The sequence below is a fragment of the Pagrus major genome, chromosome 17 (assembly GCF_040436345.1).
Source record: "Pagrus major chromosome 17, Pma_NU_1.0".
Classification (NCBI taxonomy): domain Eukaryota; kingdom Metazoa; phylum Chordata; class Actinopteri; order Spariformes; family Sparidae; genus Pagrus; species Pagrus major.
The window spans coordinates 27,947,319-27,970,088 of record NC_133231.1 but is presented as its reverse complement, the minus strand read 5'-3'; the positions used below and the strand labels follow the sequence as shown (position 1 = coordinate 27,970,088).

Sequence of the window (22,770 nt, the reverse complement as noted above, 5' to 3'; positions counted from 1 at the left end):
CACAGGCTGAGCCCAGGAATGTCACTGCATGAACACTGTCCACCGAACACGGTGAGAAACGCTGCTGCAGCACACCAGTGAGGCCTGAGAGTTTTGTCCTGTTTTAATAAAGTAGCATTTAGCCGTGCATCCCGACCAACTGACGGCTGCGTTTGGTTGATTTATCAGATTCCAGTGCAGGTTACAATTCGTATTATTCACATCACAATAAGTCATTTGTTTTGGTGATTTACACGTGTAACACAATCTGTTAAAGGGGCACTATGCAGTTTTGGAAATTCAAAACTCAGAATTTTTATATTTACAACATCAATGAGGTAATAATACAAACTCAGAAGTATTTATCCTTTCCATTAACTGAATAAACAAGCTGTTCTCAGAGGAAAATAAGGTCCCAACAACACTTTTTGAAGCTAGAAAGGTGGCAGGGTCCGCCCCATATAAACAAAGTAAAACAGTATTGTGTTTATTCAGTTTATTCACTCATGAAAACAAAGAGATTGCTGTTTATTTAGTTTGTTTAGGCATTAAAATGAAGATCTTTCTCTTCTGATTAAAATCAAAAGTCAAAAGTTAAAGCTTCTTAAATCCTAAATCTTATGAACAGAAACATAAAACAGGAATTGTAGATCAGAAATAAGCACGAGTGAGCAACTCTGTGGCCCATACAACCCAACAGATGTATGTATGGATAGATGACCGAAACATCCTATTTCTAATGAACTCTTTGCTTTGCTGATGATGTGCAGGTTTTTATTTTCCTTTGTGTGCAATAGACAACACTGTTTGACAGCACACATTTCATGAATCGATAGTTTAGTCAACACATCTTCATATAAAAAAATATGAAGTGTATGCAGATGAAAGTCTATGTTTCGTTTCAATCCTGTGTTTCTCCTAAATTACTGCTGACTACAATCATGAGACTTTTAGTGGCCTCACACCGTCAGATGTAGGACATGAACAGCCGTATCTGGTGACAAAGTTTTGTATTTTGTACACCCAGCGACCCATTACAGCCTCCTCCCTGTGACTTCTGTGTTGTTCAAGGATATCATATTTCCTACAATGAATACCTCGGAGGGAAGTTTGTGAAAAGTGTGGTCCATTTATCCAAATCTGATTCCTGCACCTCACTCCCCTCTGATGCCAGCTTCTCACCCCACCTTCGAGTGTGGCTGTTGAGAACAGCTATAAATACTTTTAACCTTCAGATGTGGTCACACGCATTCAGGTAACCGCTCCTCAAAGGCAGCTATTGTGTTGCAGTGATTTATACCAGCCAAAAGTAATGGAGAAGAAATGTGCACAAGTTCAAATCCTGCCTACTTACTTACTTCAGTGGAAAAGAGTAAAGTCTCTCATACACTTTTCACCTCTGCCATGAAATTAGATTTTTGGGGGGATTTTATTCCCTGCACCACAAAAAAGGAGAAAAGCCTCTGCTGTGGACTGCGAGTAGTCTTCATCTCAACTTTCTTACTTCCACACACATGGCCAAATTCTGCATAAAGCAGGCGTGATTGTTGGTGTATGTTTTATAAAATTACAAAAATTGTTAGACACAGCCTCTCCCAGTTTGTGAGAAAGATGTAGGGGAGGAAGGGGTTTCAGATGATGTTCAGCAATACAACATGCCCTTCTTTTGAAGCATCCTGACTCCCTTAACATAATCCAAGGATTATTTGTTGCTTCCTGCACAACATATTAAGAAAAGCAGATAAGCTAGCTGTTACTTTTCCTGGAAATGTATGTAAAATTATCCTTAAATGCCTAACCCTATATCGTAGCTCTTTATTTGCTTATTTACACTTACTTTGTGCATATAAAACAATTCAAAACAAAAATCAGCCTATGCGATGAGAGAAAATAACATAAAATGGCATAAGCATGCATAATTTCCAAGCTCAGGGCTTTAAAACACATTTAAATTATGTATTCACAAAATCTCATTGCTACTTGATGCATGAATCATCCAGAGGCTGGTGTAAGCAGCTCAGGAGAGAGGTCTCCTGAGATCTCCTATCCATGAAATCACTTGTTGGCTGGTGGAGGCCACAGGGTGGGCAAAGAAGCTCCTAACTGGTCAAATGAAGTGTCAATCAATGGTTCAGAGGTCGGCAGCCATCTTAGGGAACTCTGTATTGCAGTTTAAAGGCATTTTGCTTTTGACTTTTTTGACGAATAAAAGCATTTGTGATCGCTATTTTGTTGCCATTTATGCATGGAATAGTGTTTTGGACTAGATTTTTTACTGAAGTGGATCTACTGGATGTTTTGGAATAAGAGAAAACAACTTTTGCTGGAGTTTGATACACTACAGTTACACCCAAAATGCTCCATCGGTGAGTTGCCAAAAAAATTGTAAAAACTTGTTTGTTTGTTTGTTTGTTTGTTTGTTTGTTGATTGCACCTTGTTGATTGTGGTTTTATCTTGAAATAGTTTGCATGAACAAGAATATAAATAAATTGAGGCGTTAGCATACACAGGCTAGCTCGTGAAACAATACAAACACGGCTAAGCTAACAGGCTTGTAGTATCAAAATGAGTTTTGTGGAAAAAAGGGTTCTTCATTTTAACATAAACTCGTCTGTTTGTTTATTTATTATTCTCAGGCCAGGATATGAAATCACTAAAGCAACAGACACAGTCTCAGTATTCCCTTTGAAGTTTTTCATTCAGGTGATAAAAAACATCTGTTTTGCCTGTGTTCATATTGCCACAGCTCACTCTCTGTCTCCACGGATCCTGAGGATTAATGAAACCAGCCTCTCTTCTCTGCACCAAAGAAAACAGGAGTGCACTTCTCTAGCTCCTCAAACAGCGTCTCCCCCCTCCTCTTCCTCCTCCTCCTCCTCCTCTTCCTCCCCCCTCTCCCCTTGCAGGTGGCCCCGTTCGCTACTTTGAGCGAGGCTGCAGGGCTACGGGAGGAATTCACATGTAAATAGGCCACTCGCTCTCAATAGACTGGGGGAAGAAAAATGAATCCCGTCATGATAACCTTGCATAATAAGCAGGCGAGGAGTATGCATATATTGCAGTGTCCCCTTTTTTAAGTACACAATGGGATAAATCTCTAAACTCAGCAGAATAATAAGAGAACCCTGTGGAGGTGGATTTATGGGAAAGTGAAGTCGTGCAGTTTGACACAAACATTACAGTGTCACACCCGTGCAGAAAAACAGCTTGATGGTCTGCATTTTTAAATGTAACTCCTTCTCCCAACAGCACTACATCAAAACATGCCAAAAGAAGTCTGAATGTGCATGTGGTGTGGAGGCTGTAGGACAGTGTTCACGATGTGTTCAAGGTCATAACATGCATTTACACACAGCCTCATAAAATATACAGCCACATTCATGTGCTGATGTTTGGTTTCCCTGTTTATCTCCTACCTGTTTTGACCTTATTTCCAAGCGACAAGCCTTAAAGTTTCATTTGATTCATGCATTCTCATGCAAAGACAAAGTCCCACCATTCTTCCTCTTTAAGCTCTAGTTTTCATTTTTCAAAGTAATTTGTCATTTTGAGTATCCGCACACTTGTAGCAACTCCAGCTCTAGCCTTGACTCCTCTGTGCCTCAGACTCATTGGGATGTTATGTTGCTGAATGCTAAATGAATCACTGTTTTATCTTTGTTAGAAATGACACATTCAAAGTTGCCAGTATAGATATAATAGATACTCATTTGGCTTTAGATTTTCACACGGACATAAAAAGGCCTTGAGCAGCCTTGAAAATGGAGAAAAGACTTCAACTTCTGCTTGTTCCCATCAACATTTGGCTTTGTTGCTTAACGTTTTTTATGGGTGCTTTGTAATTGGCCATTATATTATGTCTCATAAGTGGCATGCTACATCTAACATGCTTTGTTTGAGTGGTTAATTTCATATTTGTGTCATACAAGTCACATATCCATGGAAAAAGGTGCATGTGCATGTATTGAAGAGGTGCCTTGGTTTAAAAAGCGTTTGAAAACCTCTGGTGTACAGAGAAGTGAAGTGGCAGCAGATATTTTGGGCATGGGGGTTCATTAGAGGTCGCTTTTCATGTTGTGACAATGCTGTGCTTATGGTCTGGTTAGGTTTAGACACAAATAAAATAATACAATTTTGTCGCCAGAAACACGAGATGTCTTGACCTCCTCAAAAATATCCAGTGGTTTTGACTCTTACAAATGCTGAAACGCAGTCTCAAACACTAGTCACTGGCTTGGCAGTCTTCTCATCTAGCTGTAACACCCCTGCCATGGCCACCACCCCCATGGAAATCTGCTCAAATACATGTAATGTGAACATGGCAGTTCATGAAGTGAAAGTCCCATTGATTTTTTTTTTTTGCATGGACGATATTGGGTAATTGGCACTTCCGAAGCTTGGATGAACATGAAACTCTCCTGCTTGAATCACCACTACAAAAACATGTTGGCTTTAAAAACTACAGGACAGAAAAAGTCATGACATCAAACAACTTATAATTCTTTGTCATGCATCGTTATCATCGAGTGGAAACGATTACAGACTCTGAGCCGCTGACTGTGTTGTGGTGTTTTGTTCCCTGAATGCAACAATGCATTCTGAATTTTTTTTTTGCAACTGGCAACCATGGCAACAGTGGCTGAGGCTCATGGGTATTGTAGTGTTTACAGCATCAAAATAGAGAGAGCAAAAAATGTAACTTCTGATAATTTAAGTCGAAATAATTAGGACAGATGCACATAACATAAATATATAGTGTTGTTAAATTACCCATGAGACCCCTTGAGAACTTGTGTTCCCATGTCGAGTGTTTCACGGGTGTGTCTTCGCCGAGCAACACTGAGGTTATCATTAAATCTAAAGTCTGACATGAGAATTTACAGTGTGGACAAATCCCTCTCACACCAGCTGCTCCTCCCAGTTTGCAGCTTTATCATATGTTGTAGAAAAATCTCATTGCTTTACACGTCCTCTCCCAAAAAAAACACACAGAACATTTTGTACAATACTCAGCTGCGTGCTGCCCAACCTGGAAATAACTGCCAAACCCAATCATGCCTTGGGCGTCTCTCAGCGAGAAGCAGCTGAGACGGCTCAGTGTAGTATAAAGGCAGTAATGGGAGGGAAATTCTTGTATGGATGAGCTGCTCCAAACAAGACATGCTCCTGAAGCGGTGTGCTTTTATTCCATGTTGGCTGGAGCGCTTTCGTGCCAGGCACACCATCTGAGGTTAATGGGTTAATGGATGGCCCCTGGATGAGAGATTTACTCAGGCTTATCCACCTTTCACTGAAGAACGGATGAAGGCGGGAGGTGTAGGATTGGACAGAGGAGAGCCCTTTCTACGTGCAATTGTATTATATACAGTATACGATCGAGTAAAATGATTATTATAGTCTCTCCATAGGGTATTAAAACTGAGTCAGCAAAAAATAAAGCACAGGACAGGTTAACAAGCTTTTCCATTTGAGCACTAATCCCCTGGTGAGTGCTTCAGCAGATCAAAGGAAATGGCCTCAAGTCCATACAAGGAGAGAGAGCTGGACATATGTATTGATTTACACACACACACACACACACACACACACACACACAGAGCTGACATGGCTTGCAGAGAAAAGGAAGTAGAATCAGGAAAGTGTGAATATACCTTCTGCCCTCTGAGTTTCCTTTCTTGGCAAACAACAAGTAGGGAAGAGGCACCTGGGCTTTGCAGCACAAAAACATCATTCATCAACATTTGACAAAGATTGGGGCATTCTGGGATCCTGACAACCAAAACTCTGAGTTCAAATCCAGCCAACCACGCTTGTGCGTCATTCCTCCCCAACTCTCTTACCATAATCCACGTTCTTCGGCTTTTAAATGATCTGACAAAGCCAGAAAATATTTTAATTAATCACAGGAATTCACTGACTCATCTTAAGTCACATCAAACTAGGATTATAAATACACCGTCAGTCAACGTAACTTCTGCAGGCTGTGTATACTTAATGTTTACATGCATACAGTACCTCCACACCATGCACGCACATTTTATCAGTATTTGTTCATTAGTTTCTCTGCAATACTTCTGTTGCTTCTTCTTTGCACTATTGGTATTGTGTAAAACAGACAGAACAGTTGACTTTAGGGTGATCTGGTATGTGTACACATGCTTGTACTTGGTCTGATTGAATTCTCTTCTCGCCCTAAAGTCATACAAATGTGTGAAAACTGGTGCTAAGGACACGTTTTTCTATTTCTAAATGCGACAGACCCCCTGAGATTCAGCACCAAAACCCCACATGAAGGTCAGAATTATCACATTTAACTGGAACGCATATTTATATGATGGGGATGTTTGGTGATTCAGCCTGTGAGCAGTGCAAAGCACCAATCTGCATCGCACGGTTATTTTAGAAAGCCCAGCTGCTGCACCGGCCTGTTGGGCTTACAGTCATTAATTGTTTCAAAGGAATGAGGGAGCAAATGGTGTTAATACACAGGGCTGCATATCCGCCCAGCTCAGTCCAAAAATACTCAGCCGTGCCCCTGGCTTCACAGTCTCCTGCCCCAGCCTGTTGTGCTGGGTCTGGCCTCAGACTGCCCTGACAACATTTTCAAGTCCTGAGGATGGGCTGTCTGTTCTGTCACACATCACTGCATCGCTTTACCCTTTACTCTGCAGCTGCCAGTGGTTGAAAGACATTTAAAGGAACAGTTCAGCCAAAAAATTAAAATTCAGTCATTATCTACTGTTTGTTGTCCACAAAACATTTCTGGAATTAATTTGGGATCTCGGGGCTTCCAGAGATTTGTATCAGGCCGGACATTTAGCGATTCTGTATTTTATTGGGTTGTTTTTGTTACATTTTCAAACAAGTCTCCATCCACTTCCATTGCTTATCAGAATGCTGCAACACTGATAATGCCTGAATTTTCATTTTTGGGTGAACTGTACCTTTAAGATTTTTTAACTGCAGAGAGCATTGGAAAGTTCTTGGGATGTTCGTATAAGGCTTCATTGATGTGCGCACAATCATTAAATGGACTTTCAGGTTTTGGGTGTGTTCCCGTGTCAACACAATCATTATGCAAGCTGCTGGGAACAAAACCAAGGATTTTTTTTTTTTCCAGTGATAATGAGAGAGTCTGCTGACTGAGCATATATTTTGCTTTTCCTTGCATCACATCACACACAGCTATTCAGCAGCTCCACTGGGGGAACTGGTGATTTAGTGCCTTGCTAAAGGGCACATTGACAGATGTTTTCACATAATGCCTTTTTTCAATAATCACCCCTCTCTGTGGATTCAAACAAGCTTCAAACCTCAACCCTGCTATCAGCCAAATTAATTGATGGTTACACTTCTGAACACCTTTCAAGTACCTGCTTTTTAAATTCAAGCTCCTGAATAACAAAGCGAACATAATAATACCCTCCATACCACAGTCAACGTTGCTCTAAATATCTTTTATTAAGCAAAACACAATGCATATCCTGTCTAATGACAATGTGGCCAATGTGGACCAACTACAGTAGCATCTGTTGTATTTTGCCCAAACATTTCTGTGAAATCCAACACAGTACGCTCTATTTAAAAACTGTAAACTTCATACGAAGTGATAATCTAAAGTGCTTTTTAAAAGAGAGCAATATAAGCCAGCAAACAAATCGATATAATGCGATAATGCATGATAATACTTTTCTTTAACAAAGGAAATCCAGTGTAGAAAATTAACGAATTAACATATAAAACAGTGAAATAAAACTGATGTATATTTCATATCCCCTCTGGTGTAACAATGTTCCATCATTTACCAAATAACTCTTCAACTAGTTAAAAGCCATTTTCTTAGATCATTTTTTGGTAATATCGTTTGGAACAGCCATTGCCCATTCATGAAACATACAGCATCCTTAACTTCTATCACCCTTCCACACCCCAAACCCTCAGTGCTTTTTAATCCATTTAAACTCTTTATATCCACACATCTCTGAAACTTTCTCATCTTCATACTGTGTTCCTTTATGTGTCACTTCCTGATCAACAGCATCATCACAAGACCGGGAATCCTAATTCTTTATTCTGGACTGATAAAACTCAGTATGTTGAACCTGGACCTGCAGTGGATGCCTCTTTCCACCCAGGAGAAAATCCTTTGTTTCCTTCACATATAACAGCAGACAAGTCCTTCTCGTGTCAAAGTTTATCTCTTTTTCTTCTGCTGCCGGAGCGCCTTTCTCCTTTTCAGGATCATGTCGTGGAGTCTCTCCAGGCCCTCCCTGAGCCCGTCTCCTATGATAGCGCAGGCTGGCTGCAGGTGCCATGGAGTTGCAGGGCCCAGTTCTTTCAGCGCCAGCAGTTTCTCAATTTCAGCAAGCCCCAAAGAGTGCCTCAAGTCCTGTTTGTTGGCTACCACCAGCAGGGGCACCCCCTGGTTTTCAGAGGTTTTGGCAATTTTATGGAGCTCTGTTTTGGCCTCCTCCATGCGCTCCGCATCCACAGAGTCCACAACAAATATGATGCCGTCCGTGCATCGCGTGTACGACTTCCACAGGGGGCGAAGCTTCTCCTGGCCACCTACATCCCAGAAGTGGAACGTCCCTGTCCTGTGTCCTCCCAGAGACAGTTTGACCTTCTCTGCATTGAAACCTTTGGTGGGCACAGTGTTCACAAACTCATTGAACTGCAGTCTGTACAGAACAGTGGTCTTCCCCGCGGAGTCCAGCCCAAGGATGGCGATGTGGAACGACTGGAAGAACGGGATGCTTGAGATGAAGCTAGGTTGCTCTGACAATCCGTTCCCCATCTTTCCTCATGGGGAAGGCTTGGTGACACGAGAGATTTGATCCACCAGTCCAGCAATAATCCTCAGAGCTGCTGATATTCCAGAATGACTGCAGCAATTACCTGAAAGCATACTGCACGTTATTGGGGGTGAAACACAGGTGTAATAAGCAGTAACACTTAAAGTGAGACTATGTAACTTTAAGTGACCAGACACTGCAGCCACAAGTATGATTGCAGGATAATGGCACCACAGCTGCAATGATTATTTGTCAACTATTTTGATAATCGATTGAATGGTTTGACAACAACAGGATGACAGTGACAACGCACTAACAACAGCGGTCACTTCTAGGTACACAACTGGTGGTTCATATGTAAAATTGCCAAACTTTTTCGTTTCTGTTATCATTTTCGGCCGCAACAGTAACATTTTCGATATATAATTGAACACGGTGGTCTGACCTATCTGACATTTTCTATTGATCTTATTTTTTGTACTGTGTTGCTTTGTTAGCGTCTTTAACATCTACACAATAGCAACATCTCAGACTTGCTGCTAGTTTGGAGTACAGCCAACAGAAAAAATAGGTCTCCAACCTAACTTTAAGAAAACAAGTGTTATTAGTAAGATGTGAACGAATCAAACGTGTACTCTTTAAAGTAATATCATGAAAAAGGCCATTAAATTGTATGAAACAAGTGCACCATGCAGGGTTTTTTACTTATGGTAAACAAACACTGTGATTAGTCCTATAACAGGAAACTGAAAAACATCGGGTTTCGGACAAAACAAGACATTTAAAAGATGTCATCTTGGGCTTTAGGATACACTCATCAACATATTTTGCTATTGTATTTTCAGGACCAAATAACTAATCAACTGATCGAGAAAATAATCCACAGAGTAAATAACAAAGAAACTAATTGTTACTTCCAGCCCTAAATAGCACATTTAATTTCCCTTCATTTCCCAAGATTCCCCTGAGTTTGTTGCTTTAAAGATCTTATCATTAGGTGATCACTATATGTAGTAAAACAGAAGATCCAGTAGAGAAGAGGTACAAAGTCAACAAACTGAGTAACATAACAACTACTATCTAAAGTTCGCTAGCATTAGCCACCATTAGCTACTGGACATACCAGCCCAAGTAAGACCAGAGTGTTTCCATTCTAGTAAAGGTGCACTTGTAGTTTAGTGTTTTTCTTATGAGTTTCCAACTTATAAGAGGAGGATTCATTATGTTCTCTTTTATAGTCGAACTTTAAAGCTGCATTCTTTACAATAATAACACTGGATGACATTACTATGTGTAATGTAAAGGTTGTCACTATCCTCCAATCTGCAATGGCAAGCAAGCAGCGATAAACGCTGATGATTGCATCAGCACGCAAAAAAATAAACATCGTAACTGTGAATAAACATGTAAAGATTTTCTGAAAAATAGGTATTATTGTTGATAGAAAATGGGATAGGGTTGGTGATATGGCGTCGAAATGATACTGCCATTTTTTTTTGGCTATATATATTTAATTAACACAATGATATTTTTGATAAATAATCATCAGTATGGTGGATATACTGACTAAGTGGTTAAAGGTAAGTTTGATAAGATCAGAAAATACAAGATAGAATAGACAAGACAAGAATAAAAGACAATACTTATGCCATTTCACGATATAACGTTATCCAAAACCTAATTCGACGTCCATATCATGATAACCACATCATATCGATACACTTCCCCGCCCTAAAATGTGAGTATGAATGTTTCACACTCAGTCAAAGTCCACAATCACGCATTGCCTATAATAAAAACACCCTTGATGACCAAGAAGACTTTTGACCATCATACTACATCTAGTCTGCTTTCACAATGTCATTACAATTACTCAGCTGTAACAAAGCCAAAACAATATCCACATTACAGTGACAGAAAATTGCTTAAATTTCCTTCATCTCGTGCTTAAAAAAAATCACATAACAAGGAGTTTCCAGCCATTTTATTCTGCTATGTTTAATCTAATCATCTCATTTGATATCACTGTGACATTCCTACAGGGGCCTGTTGCTAGTTTTGCTGTGTTCTCACTGTAATTTTTAGTATCATAGTATTATATTACAATAAAAAAAAATATAGTGTCGTATTCAATTACTCTGTTTCGTTTTACCTGGAAATAAGGTTGCGACATCTACACGGTGGGCTGACAGGAATGCACACGGCAGGTAAGCACATGCATTTTTATGACCACTCCAAAAAAAATCGGCTACCTACCTACCAGCCTGAGCCATCTGAGGAGGAAACACTCATTTTAAATCCCCTTTTAAAAACAGAGACACGGTCCTTCTCGGCTTCTACACTACCTGGGATTCAGCTCACGGTGTATTTCGGTGTATCGACAAACAAACGACGGAAAATCCTTCGCCAGGAGCGGAGACACCCTCCCCGTCTGTCCTCTGCGTCCCAGTGTGGATCCACCGCTGATGACACTGCTGTCAGTCTGGATCGACGCCCACACGAACACTGCGGGCGGACGCGATTGGTGCGTGCGCTCTGCTCTCTCTCAGCTGATTGGCCGACGCGGCCGTCAATCACGCCCCTCTGCCCGGGAACCAGGATCACCTGTTGCTCCGTCTGTCCGTCGCAACCGTCCGCACTTTTAATAATCAATATTTTAAAAGGTTATTTGAGATTGTTGACGACGTGTTTCAAGCTAATTTAATTTATGGGGGGAAAAAAACTGGACTGGAGAGGCAACAAAAAGGTACATTTCGTTTAAAAGTTGGATGTTAATATGTTTTAAACTTTGACTTGTTTACGTTTTATTGACGTTCAAACGAACTCTGACTGGCATCAAGGTGCACAAAATGTCGCCCGGGAGCGCAAAACACGTTTTTTAAATGCGTTTTCTAGCAGTACACGTGTAGGCTAGTCAGCTATGTGAGGTTTCGGTGTTTTTTTTAGCCCAAAATAAAACAATTATCGGACGTTCAGAGCGCGTAGAAACACTGCTGCTAGCTTGTGAGTAAGCTAGCAGCAGTTAGCAAACATTAGCAAACCGTTAAAAAGTAAGGTTTTCACTTACCATTGATTCAGCTCGGCGAGTCAGCGTGCTTTCCCTTTTCTGACCGTGTGTGTGTGTGTGAGAGAGAGATGGACACACAAAGAGAGAGTGTGTGTGTGTGTGTGTGTGTGTGTGTGTGTGTGTGTGTGTGTGTGTGTAGCACCGCCCCGTCCACCCCGTGTGTTTTTCTTTGAACTGATTGGTCAGAAGCCCGGAAGTGCACCACGCTGACTGCAGCCCCGTCATGCGTGAGAGATAAACAGACGAACCAGTCGGGCCTCTCTCTCTCCATCTACCCGGCTTACATAAGCTGCGTCTGTTTTTGTTTGAAGTGTTTTAGGTCACAGTTGTTTGTTTGATTTTGTTTATTTTCACAGGGAGACATGAGAATATGACACAAAATCAAAATGGAGGCCAGCGGTGGAAGGAGTAGACACCTACATTACTACACCACCGATACAAAATGACAAAATAAGGCTTCTCTTTGCATTTGCGATGCCTGTTTATACAAACAGCCAAAATACATATTAAAAAAAACAATGATACAAGAGAGTGTGCACAGCCGTTAATAGAGTGGTGTAGTCTGTCGTCCTAAAACCAGGAAATCAATTAGCAGTTTTGCACATCTGGTTGCCTCGAGGTCTATGAGCTTTTTTAATTGACTTTTTGGTTTGTTTTCTACGCCATAAAAAAAACATCATTAAATGTCCTGCAATTTAATTGTAAGGCGCTTACATGCCGTTAAAAACAGCGGTTGCTAACAAGTGGCTATCACACCGAACATCAGATCGTCTTCTCACTATGTTGATGAAGGTTCTCAGTCATCCAGGTCATGGTAAGTCTAGGCGCCGATCGTGGGCAGCTGGACTTGTTTCAGTTTCTTGAAGGCGTTTCACCTCTCATCCAAGAGGCTCCTTCAGTTCTAACGAACTGGAGAGGAGTTGTCAGGCTTTTATCAGTATCACACAGAGTTTAAAAGCCTGACAACTCCTCTCCAGTTCGTTAGAACTGAAGGAGCCTCTTGGATGAGTGGTGAAACGTCACGATACAGCACCTAGATTCATCTACTCACTAGTGTATATTCACGCTTTGCAGCTAATAAACCAAGTTGCAAAGAACGATGGTCCATTTTAAGTCATATTGGAACATGGCCACTCTTAAAATCACTGACAATGACTGGAAAGTAGCAAAAAAGCTAAAACAGCTAAAACCTGCACTGATAATGTCAATTTAACGTATGACTGATGCTAAACATGTTTTTTCGTGGTTGCTATGTTTGTTTTTATTAGGAAGTCAAGTGCTAATGTCTTATAGCTTCCTTTGTAAAGCAGACTTGGCTGAAACTTATTGTGTTCACAGGATTTTCTGTATTACTTTGGCTACATTTTGTGTTTTTAATGTGTAGAGTTTTCCCCAACTGCCACAAGACTTTTGCACAGCACTGTAAAGCACAATGACACTAGTAAATAAAACATTTATTAGCCATGCTGCAGTAAGCTTAGAAAAACACATGGCAGCCTGCCTGCGGGTCACGTGGCTCAATGCAGTGACAGATATTCGTTTCATTTTATATTTAGTCCGCGAGTTAAGCACAGTGTCACAGATGACACATGAAACACATATGTGCAGCTCTCTCAGATATGCTTCAAACATGTGCAGGCTTCACATGTTTATCATTCCTGGAGTACCGAATGAGCAGCTGTCAGGGTACCAGTGGGCTCCATAAAGTGGTGGGATGACCTTCATGACACCGCAGTCACTGCATGTCTTCTGCCATAAGATTAGAGCGATAACAATCTTTGAATGTCAGATTTATTCAGTCCTTTTTAGTTGATGTGTTAAACATCAGTTGTTCATTGGAATTTCATGTCAATTTTATTCCAATTTACTTTTACACATTACACCATTTTAAGAAAGTCAAGCATGCACATGTAAAAAATCGCTTTCAAAGATGAATATAAGAAGAGACAGTCATGATCTATTTTTCCACGATCTTGAGAGTTTCTCCTCCACGCGGTCCAAGAACGCGCTGTACGCTCCTCTTCTTCGTCGGTGTCTCTGTGAAAGAGACATTCATTGTCAATCCAATGTATTAAAATAGATTAATACTACCCTCTGTTAGGACGACTAACATCTCTGACCACATTATACTGCGATGACATGTAATGTTATCAGAAACAGAAGAAGTAAAAGTAGCAACAACACCAAACTCCTGCATTCAAAATTAAGTTAAATTAAGTAAAAGTATACAAGTATTAGCAAAACAATGTACTTAAAGTTTCAAAAATAAAAGTATTCATTGTTAATGGATCATTATTATTTATGTAAGCGGTGTTTTACTGTTGTTTTTCATTACTTTATATATATAAATTGGCAGTTCAATCCAAAGCAATGCATCATTTTTTGTAAACTCATATGTTTTGTGGGTAAAAGTAGCACGAAGGCAAAATGCCACTGACGGTGTAGGAAGCTGATTTTGGAGGCCAGGTTGGCTGAGGGAGGATGAGTCTCGCATCCCATTTGGGCTCTGCAGGTTTAAAAGTGTCCATCCTTGTCTTGGTGTGTCTTGAACTACAGTCTGACTCAGATCTAGAGGTCCGAACTGTAAGAAGAAATACAGTCATTCATTTAGTCATCTGTGATTACAACACTATTTAAAAATGTAGGGGAGCAGGCTTTTATATGATGATCTGCCCTCCTGAAACAAGTCTTGTTAGACACTAACACAATAAATGTTTTTTGGAGTTTGGAAGGAAAATGAAAACATTTATAATGTCAAATTCTAAGACAAAGTTTCATCCAAACGTAAGTCAGAGAATGATTGAAAACGTTGATCCACTTACTGATGTCCAAGTGCTTTAATTTAAAATTCAGGTTACCAGGATCTCTCTCATATGTAGTAACAATGTCTGGAATGTCTTCATTAAGCTGAAATAAGTGATAAAAGTCAGAAGTTTTTTACTTTTGTGTTTATCGCCACCTTGTGGTAAAATCAAACATTACAAAGGACAGAGATGGGCGCTGCTCTCCAAGGTAAGATGAGTGCGATAATGTTTGCCTTTCTAGTATTCAGTCTGTGTTTATCAACATGTTTTGTTCAAGATACACATGACAAACATACAGAAGAAGGTATAAAGCATGTATTTTTTTCTGTTCGCAGAGCCGTACCTGTCTGAAGTCATGTGGTTTGGGGTTCTTGTAAGACCCAGAAGGGAACTTCCCTGTCTTGACAAACATCAGCTCAGATTCCAGAGCATCAGGAGGCTTGAACGACGTGATGAACTTTGGAGGATTTTCCCTTTGGTAGCTCTCATGTAAAATCTTTGGTAGAAGTACTCCAGTTCTCCTCTTTGTTTCACTAGTATTTTGCAGTACAACTGGATTTGAATGTGTATTTCTTTCTTTCTTTTGAGGATCTGACAGAGATCTGTACAGCTTCAGAGAGAAATCTGGTGGCTTGATGCTCCACACGTCGCTTTGACTCTCAGTCTGTGGGACTGTGAACCGTTTGCTTCTTTCAAAAGAAAGCGACTGACTTGCAGAGAATTTGATTTTTTCCTCGAAGCAGACTGAGGACAGTGGCTGCAACAAGCTATATGGAGCCATCCCTGACAACTAAGATATTGGCTTACCTTGAATTTCCTGGAGATATGTCCTGACCTGTCACTTCTATAGAGTTTACATCCACAGAGTTTGAACTTGTTTGTTCTTATGTCAGGAACACAGCGATAGCTCCAGGAGAAAGTTGCAGACAGTGGCACAAAGGTTGATTACAGACACAACACATAAAAAGTGCTGCTTGGTAACGAGCGCCTTTAGTCTTCTTAACAAAAAGAATTAAGTGGGCAGAGGTCGGGAGGACATTCAACAAAAACAGGGACTTAGCAACAGAGCAAACAAAGTGCCCTCTGAATAGAAGAAATCATGGCATCTTTTTACTCTACCAGTCCATTTGATACCACAAAATTAGGACTCGATTTGTAGTTACAGTTAAAGTTGCACGTTGGCAAGACAAGGCAGGTTTATTTATATAAACTTGCACCTTTCAACAGTAAGTTTTCTGGGAGTTTGTTCCAGATATGTGGTGCATAAAACCTGAATGCTGCCCCTTATTGTTTAGTTTTGACCCTGCTGACAAAGCTGTAAGTACCCCAACACTGTACTTAAGTACAGTGCTTGAGGGTGTAGTTGATTTACACCTGTGTAAATCTTTTTAATGTCCTCACAAGTCACAGATTGTCAATTGTGTCTGGATTTGTAATGTCAGGATGATTCCACTAGAGGGCAGCATATTATTCAGATGGTGGCAGTCAGAGAACAGCTCAAACATTGATGGTATGAAGTGCTACTTTAATTCTTATAACAGAAGACAGTTAACTGCACTGTGATGTCCTCTATGCTCTGGTTTTTAAGTTCAAACTCAGGTAGAGAGATTAAGAGATGGCAAAGAAAGTAGGATTCAGTCCATACTGAGAGGTGAACAGGCTGTCATGTAGACTGGGAGGAATAAAGGTTGGAGGTTGGTCATGTGAATTTGAAAGAACTGTATGAGGTACTTAACCAGCATCATAAATGTGAACAGTATGTACAGAGTTTCCAGAGGAAGGCCAGGACTTGGCACGCAGAGATGATGCTTCTTCCAGATCCAAGCTGCGATCACCCTGGAAGAGAGAGCTGTTTAATGTCTACCATCGTGACATAAGAGATTTTACTGACTAAACCTGCAAGCAAAGTCAGGGAATCAGTCAGGAAAGGAGCTTGTAGCGTAAAGGCAGACTGCAAGTGACTCTCACTTCTCTCTCATAAGCACCCGTTCATTCACTGTTTTCAACACGCCCCGAAAAGTAGACAAACTTAGCGAAAAGCAGGTGAAGACCGTGGAGCATTTAGCCATGGAGGATATTTTCCTTAGAAGCTGGTAGAGACCAAATCAGAGCCAAAAGGAGAGTGAATTACATTTATCAGGTTGTCAGAAATATTTCTCCACATGAATGCTGATGTTGGGTAGCATGTTTGCCATGTTACCTACAAGGTGATAATACGTTAATGTTGTGTTTACAGCTTGTGTATCTGCCCTTCAGCTGTCGAAAAAACAATCAATACTTCTTTAACTGCCTCACACTTCTTTAAAAGAAACACTCAAATTTGTGAGTTAAGAGAAACTTTATTAATCTTGTCAAATGCTGTCAACGACAAATTCTTAATTATTTTAGCCCTTCTTGTAAATTCTGCAAATGTTATACAGGAAGTTAATCTTTTGTTGTGTTAAATGAGTAATCATGAGTGGTCACTCGGGGCGAATGTTGAGACGCTTTCTAATGCCGGGTCTGAACTGAGAGACATTGTCTTTGTCCACTTTGTGATCGTTATTGCAGATATAAACAGGCTCTTATTCAGTGTATTGGTTGTTATGAGAGATCGTTATAGTAGAAAGACTGCAACATCAGAGGTCATAGCTGTGATTTACAGGAGCCAGACAGTAAGCAGCGGAGCTCCCCTTGTGTAAACACTGATCTGTATGCAGCAGAGTTTTTCCAGACAGTTGTTGCAGCAGTTACTTTGTTCGTACCGACTCGAACAGCTGACACAAGGGGGCAAAGGCAACAGGAAACCCGAGCTGAGACCAAACAGCGCCTGTGAAGGAGCTGACCTCGCTGCCCCTGTTTAAACCAGGAGCTGCCGCCTTCAGAGGCTCCTCTCGACCTCTGGCCCCTCAGCTCTGTGTCTGAAAACCTCCTCTCATTGTATCCAGTGACATTTACAGCCGCAGTGCAATCAGTGGCTCAGCTGAAACAATTACAGGAGCCTTTTGTCAGACGTGACAGCCCCGAGTTGCTGAGGTTGACGTCTCCATGTCACTCTGACAGCATGATGGAGCCTAATTGTTTGAACACTAATAAAAAGTACCAGAGATAAATTACGCTGCACCACAGGAGATGTTAAGTTATGTCTTCGTAACTGTTGAAGGAAATTGAAACCAGCTGAAACGGAGAATCAAAGACTGGGCTGAGGAAACTAATACTACATTTTTTGACTTTCTTATATTCCCTTCCAGTGTCTGAATGACCTCCATCTGTTTTTACTGTTGTTTGAACACTGTCACTGAGGCAACAGCGGGTTTTAGAGAGTTTTCAGATCAAAAGCACTCCCTTCCCTTTCCTCTTTACCTTCTTTTCAGCTCAGAGGGGGTATACTGTAAATCAATTAAATGTGATAAATCATGAAATGTCATACATGACAAACTTCCATATTTGTCATTTTGAAGTGATTTTATGATGATGTGCCTTTTTGTTTTTACCCTTACAAGTACGCCTCTTCCCTTAACTCCTACATACACTTGAGGTCCCATCAGTGATTACCTATTTCCAGAGTATCATTTAAAAAGAGATGAGCTTACCATCAATGTTTTAGTTTCTGTAACTTTTAAGATTAAGATGTCACCTTTAACTTCTTTCATGACTGTTGTTCCAGTCTTCGGTTCTGTTTCACTCTGACAGGATTTGGGGATTTAGTCTGTTACTGGATTAGAGACTGTATAGACATTGTTTGCATTGTTGCTTCAGAGTGTTGAGCAGGCAGTCTGGGCTGGGGCATGTGATGGGAGGCTGGATGTCGGGGGTTGAAGCAGGAATAGATCGTGTCATGACCCAGCTGCTCAGAGGTCACATTTTGTCCTCTACAGTAACTAAACACAAAGCAGCTCCTTCTGCAGCACAAAACAAACCCACACTCAGCAGTTCTGATGTGTTTCTGCTCTCCAGATGTGGAAAACAAAGCAACCCAGGTATCTGAAATCAACCCATTACCTGTGTAAAATACAGAAGATGTGTCTGAAAAGTGAAGCCAATGTGGAAGTATCTTAACGGTGTGTTCTTTCTAATGGTCTTCTACTGGTTTAAAGTCATTAATTTTTTAATTATGTTCCCATTTAGAGTATAAAAGACGATAAAGCAGGGCATGTTTGAAGGCGTGGCTATCTTCTGATAGACAAGTTGACACCACGATATGTCCTCTGGTTCTTAGTCAGATCCAAATAGGATCTCCTGCCCAGCTCCACCTTCTCGTCCAAATATGGCCACTTCTGGCTCCAAAAAACCAAGATGACAATGGCTGTAATGCTGCTAACGGCTAATATCAGCTTGTCATTGTGATCATGTCATATGCTGACATTGAAATTTATCTTAAAGTTCAGCCTCGCAAACACTTTCTTTCTTTCTTTCTTTCTTTCTTTTCCCTTCTCCTCCCTGTCTTCTTTTCCAATGTCAGAGGCAGATAATCCTGGTGGTCATTTCCACTTATTTCCTGCCAGCTCTTTACTGTGCTCTATCTGATAAAGACATCAGAAACCCAAAAATAAGAATATGAAAAAAGCAGATCTGAAAGGAAGTGAATCCAAACAGCAGAACTACCTCTGTTCCTCTTCACAATGAGTAGTTTCAGTGTATTTACTTTATTGTTCATACCTTGAAGTTCATGTAACTGATTTAATATTTCTGTTATTTTATCTGAAGACAATATTATATGCAGGACTGTTACTTGCATTGGGTTTATTTTCCACTGTGGCCCCCTCTCCACCAACATCGAACAGGATCCGTTTAGATTTACGCGCCTAATTTTGAACCGTTCTGAGAATTTCAACCAAAGATAAGTTGGTTTTGGACTTGAAAAGTTGGTTCCCAGCAGCAACCAAAACATAGCTTGTCCTGGACCTGAAGTGTCATGTTCTACAGGTCATTGTGCATTCTGTGGGGCTCTCCACTGATGACACATTATTGATTACAATGGTTCTGCTCAAGACAGGTGGAAACACGGGCAAGTTCGCTAGATAGCACCGAGGCTCAGAAAATCTGAGTTTCTCAAGCATTTTGAGCACTTCTTTCTCCACTGTTTGCCAAAACATCATGCACATTTTAGCCAAGACACAAGCTGAGGAATCATTACATGGTGTCGCTCAAATCTTCTCCACAGGGGCCCAACAAAGGCAGTAGGGAAGCACCATCATCCCAATGTGCTTGTTTACTACATAAGCACTTTCACCCTTTACTGCATATGAGCAGCCTCAGGTGGGCTGTAAATAAGAGCGCTGATTTATTCGTGTACAGGAGCTGAATTATTCATTTTAACTGATGTTTTTTTGTTTTCATGCAGGTGATGGAGAGTGAGGAAGACAGAGAGGTAAAACCCAGAAAGTGTGGTCATGTTTGGATCTTCAGAGTATGGTTTTGGACTCCAGTTTGGGGCTGATTTATCAGCGCTTAAATCATTTTTCTGTGCTTTCTTGCTCTGCTTGTGTTCGCCTTCAGTCCACTTGACATCGTTTTCCTGTCAGGTTAAGGTAATTATATACAGTTTGCATTCCCTGCATCATTTAGCTGATATTGCAATTCCCAGGGGACACTGCAATTCTGCAGTTTCTCCCAGAGCTGATTATAATGAGAGAAAATTGCACAAAATGAGCTTGTGTGCAGTTTCATTCCTCAAACAAGGCAATTATCCCCATTTGCTCACCACTTCTTTGCTCCCTTGATTTAACATGAAAGCTACAAACTAATACAAGTTGCGTACATGTGTTTACTTGACGTAGATTCATGTTTTCCATCCAGGAGGTCCGATGGAGATTTAATTTCTGGTTGTGTAAGACAAAGCATGAGCAGACGGGAAGAAAGTAGGTTTTTTACCTGATGGCTATTCCAGGCTCTGAGCAGGTTGATGGTCCAGGAGATTTACGAGGGAGGGGTTATATCCCTCCTCCGCCTGGGAGTCAAACAGACGAGCGTCTCAACAAGACAGTCAGGCACCTCCATGTTGCACTGGGAGAAGACTGGAGCAATCTACGACTTGCACAGCTGTCAGCTTCCCATTGGTTCTCACTGGACCTGCAGAAATAATCGTCCAAAGGCTTATTCATCGTTAATCACAGAATACTGTCTTACTGACTTTATTGGAACTTCACAGTTTACTTTAACTGTCCACTTTATTTAAAAAGAATAGTCCTCCTGCTGATACTTGGAAAAATCATCAGTCTGTAACAGTAGATCCTCCACTTCTCCTCCAGAGTTAATCCCTCCTTGCAAAAGCAGCTCCTAGATAGAAAACTGTTGTTAAACTGAATGAACTGTTTGGCCACTATCTCAATAAATAATGCATTTCAGTCACTTTCAGGCAAAAATGCCAGACAGAGCATTTCCCACTCGTATCTGTTATTCATCAATGTAAACTGAGTACCTAAGGGTTGAGTGCTTTTAGTCAAACAAAACAAGGCACTTTAATATGTTACCTTCAGCTTCAGGAAACCATGGTGGGCATTTATGGGTAAAACGAAATCAAAATGATCTGCAGATTAATCAGTAATGGATTCTGCATCACATGGTCTCAGTGGGCTTTACAATCTGTACGATTTGAAGGACAAACACACCTCCACAAAAGACATTTTAGCAGGTAATAAATGGAAGAAACCTCAGGAAGAGCCCCAGAGGAGGGATTGAATGTATACTGATGTAAACTATGTACTTGAGGACTACATGGAGGAATCAGAGCATCTCATCCTTGTCGCATAAAAATAACCAAAATAACAAACATTTTGTTCCATGCTTCTTCTACTCTTTATCCCTGAATGAACCACTGAAAACAAAAGCTTAGTTTTGTTCAAAATACCTCCACAATCAGTTTTTTTTTTTACGATGAGGATTGAGCCATCACTTCCTCTGCCTCTTATTTCTCTTCTGAAGAGATCAGTTCCAGCTTCTCTGCTCCTGCCAGTGAAACTTTATATCTGAGTAGCACGGCTGCAGTTAAAGCGTGAGAATGGAAAACGAGCACTTTGGAAAAGTGGTGAATGTGATATCTGGCTTATCCAAAATCCCACTCTTTGGCTGTGGCTGCTTCCCTGAAAGATGCAGCATGTGGGACATCTGTTTTAGTGGTTTGGAGTGGTGACTAATGAAATAACACTGGCTGGCCAGTAGCAATCTTCCATGATTAGACCCACAGTCTGTTTTTCCTCCTCTAGAAACGGAAAGAAAAACTAATTTTGGTGCCGACAGATTGAGAGGCTACATTTGTTTGAATAACAGAGCACCCAGACTAAATAGATTGATGAGGTTCTGACAAATATTGTGGATATCTTTGATGATCTGTATAGTAAAGGTTTCATAGAAAACAAGCAAAATGAATGAAGTCATTTAGGTCTATGGTGAGTCACCATGATTCCCCTCTCAGCATGTAGATCATATCCTTTACAGTTTAGTTGTTGTAGATGCATTATGACCTGCATTTTAAACTTTGAACATCCTAATTCTTTAGGATCATCAATATTGACTTGACTTTTGAATGGCAAGAATTTATACTTGATTTACTCTTTCAAATGTGGACTTCTTCTTTTCTTGCTTTCTTGTTGTTTAGTAGCCTGTTGGCTTGAACTGAAATCACAGCTGATTTGAAGACACTTTGAAAAACTATAAAGGCTATTTTTCATGTTTTCTTTTTGTGACATTTCATTGTGATTAACCAATTAATTGTGAAAATAATAAGCTAATTAATCAATAATGAAATGATCATAACAGCCATGTTGTTTATGGCTTTTGTGTTAGAAGTGAGAGCAAACAAAATGACCAGTGTCCAGTGTTATATTTCCACTACATGAAAGTAGAAGTACTTTACTCTACTAAAAATACTCCATTACAAGTAAAAGTAAGTACAGAAGTATCATCAGCTAAATATGCAAAACTACTTATTATGTAGAATGGCTCCATTCACAGTATTATATTATTATAAGTGTCTCAAAGTGTCTCAAATATCATATAATATATTTTTTCAATAGCCAAATTAGAAAAGTGAAAAATCAACATATAGATGATGTCAGTAATCGTTATTTGCAGCCCTGTGCTGGGACGACATGTTGAACTTTCAGAATAAGGGTTTGATCTGAGGTCTCTTCAGTGGAAACCCTC

General features: G+C 40.4%; 2 protein-coding genes across 6 annotated transcripts; both read right to left on the bottom strand.

Moving 5' to 3' along the window:
- Positions 1 to 7,418: 7,418 nt before the first annotated feature.
- On the bottom strand, positions 7,419 to 11,926 carry arl4aa (ADP-ribosylation factor-like 4aa). Of its 5 annotated transcripts, none has more exons than XM_073485623.1 (2): positions 11,843 to 11,926; positions 7,419 to 8,878 (listed from the first exon to the last, which is right to left on the bottom strand). In XM_073485623.1, the coding sequence occupies exon 2, from the start codon at positions 8,775 to 8,777 to the stop codon at positions 8,175 to 8,177; it is 603 nt and encodes a 200-aa protein (XP_073341724.1). In that variant the 5' UTR covers positions 8,778 to 8,878; positions 11,843 to 11,926; the 3' UTR covers positions 7,419 to 8,174. The 5 variants fall into 5 exon arrangements, with proteins under 5 accessions (XP_073341724.1, XP_073341725.1, XP_073341726.1 ...); XM_073485624.1 differs by lacking the exon at positions 11,843 to 11,926 and adding an exon at positions 11,121 to 11,647; XM_073485625.1 differs by lacking the exon at positions 11,843 to 11,926 and adding an exon at positions 11,032 to 11,112.
- Positions 11,927 to 13,792: 1,866 nt separating this feature from the next.
- On the bottom strand, positions 13,793 to 15,427 carry c17h7orf78 (chromosome 17 C7orf78 homolog). The gene is made up of 4 exons (XM_073484684.1): positions 14,990 to 15,427; positions 14,665 to 14,749; positions 14,281 to 14,423; positions 13,793 to 13,879 (listed from the first exon to the last, which is right to left on the bottom strand). Exons 1-4 carry the CDS (start codon positions 15,425 to 15,427, stop codon positions 13,793 to 13,795), a joined length of 753 nt encoding a protein of 250 aa, XP_073340785.1.
- Positions 15,428 to 22,770: the final 7,343 nt, after the last annotated feature.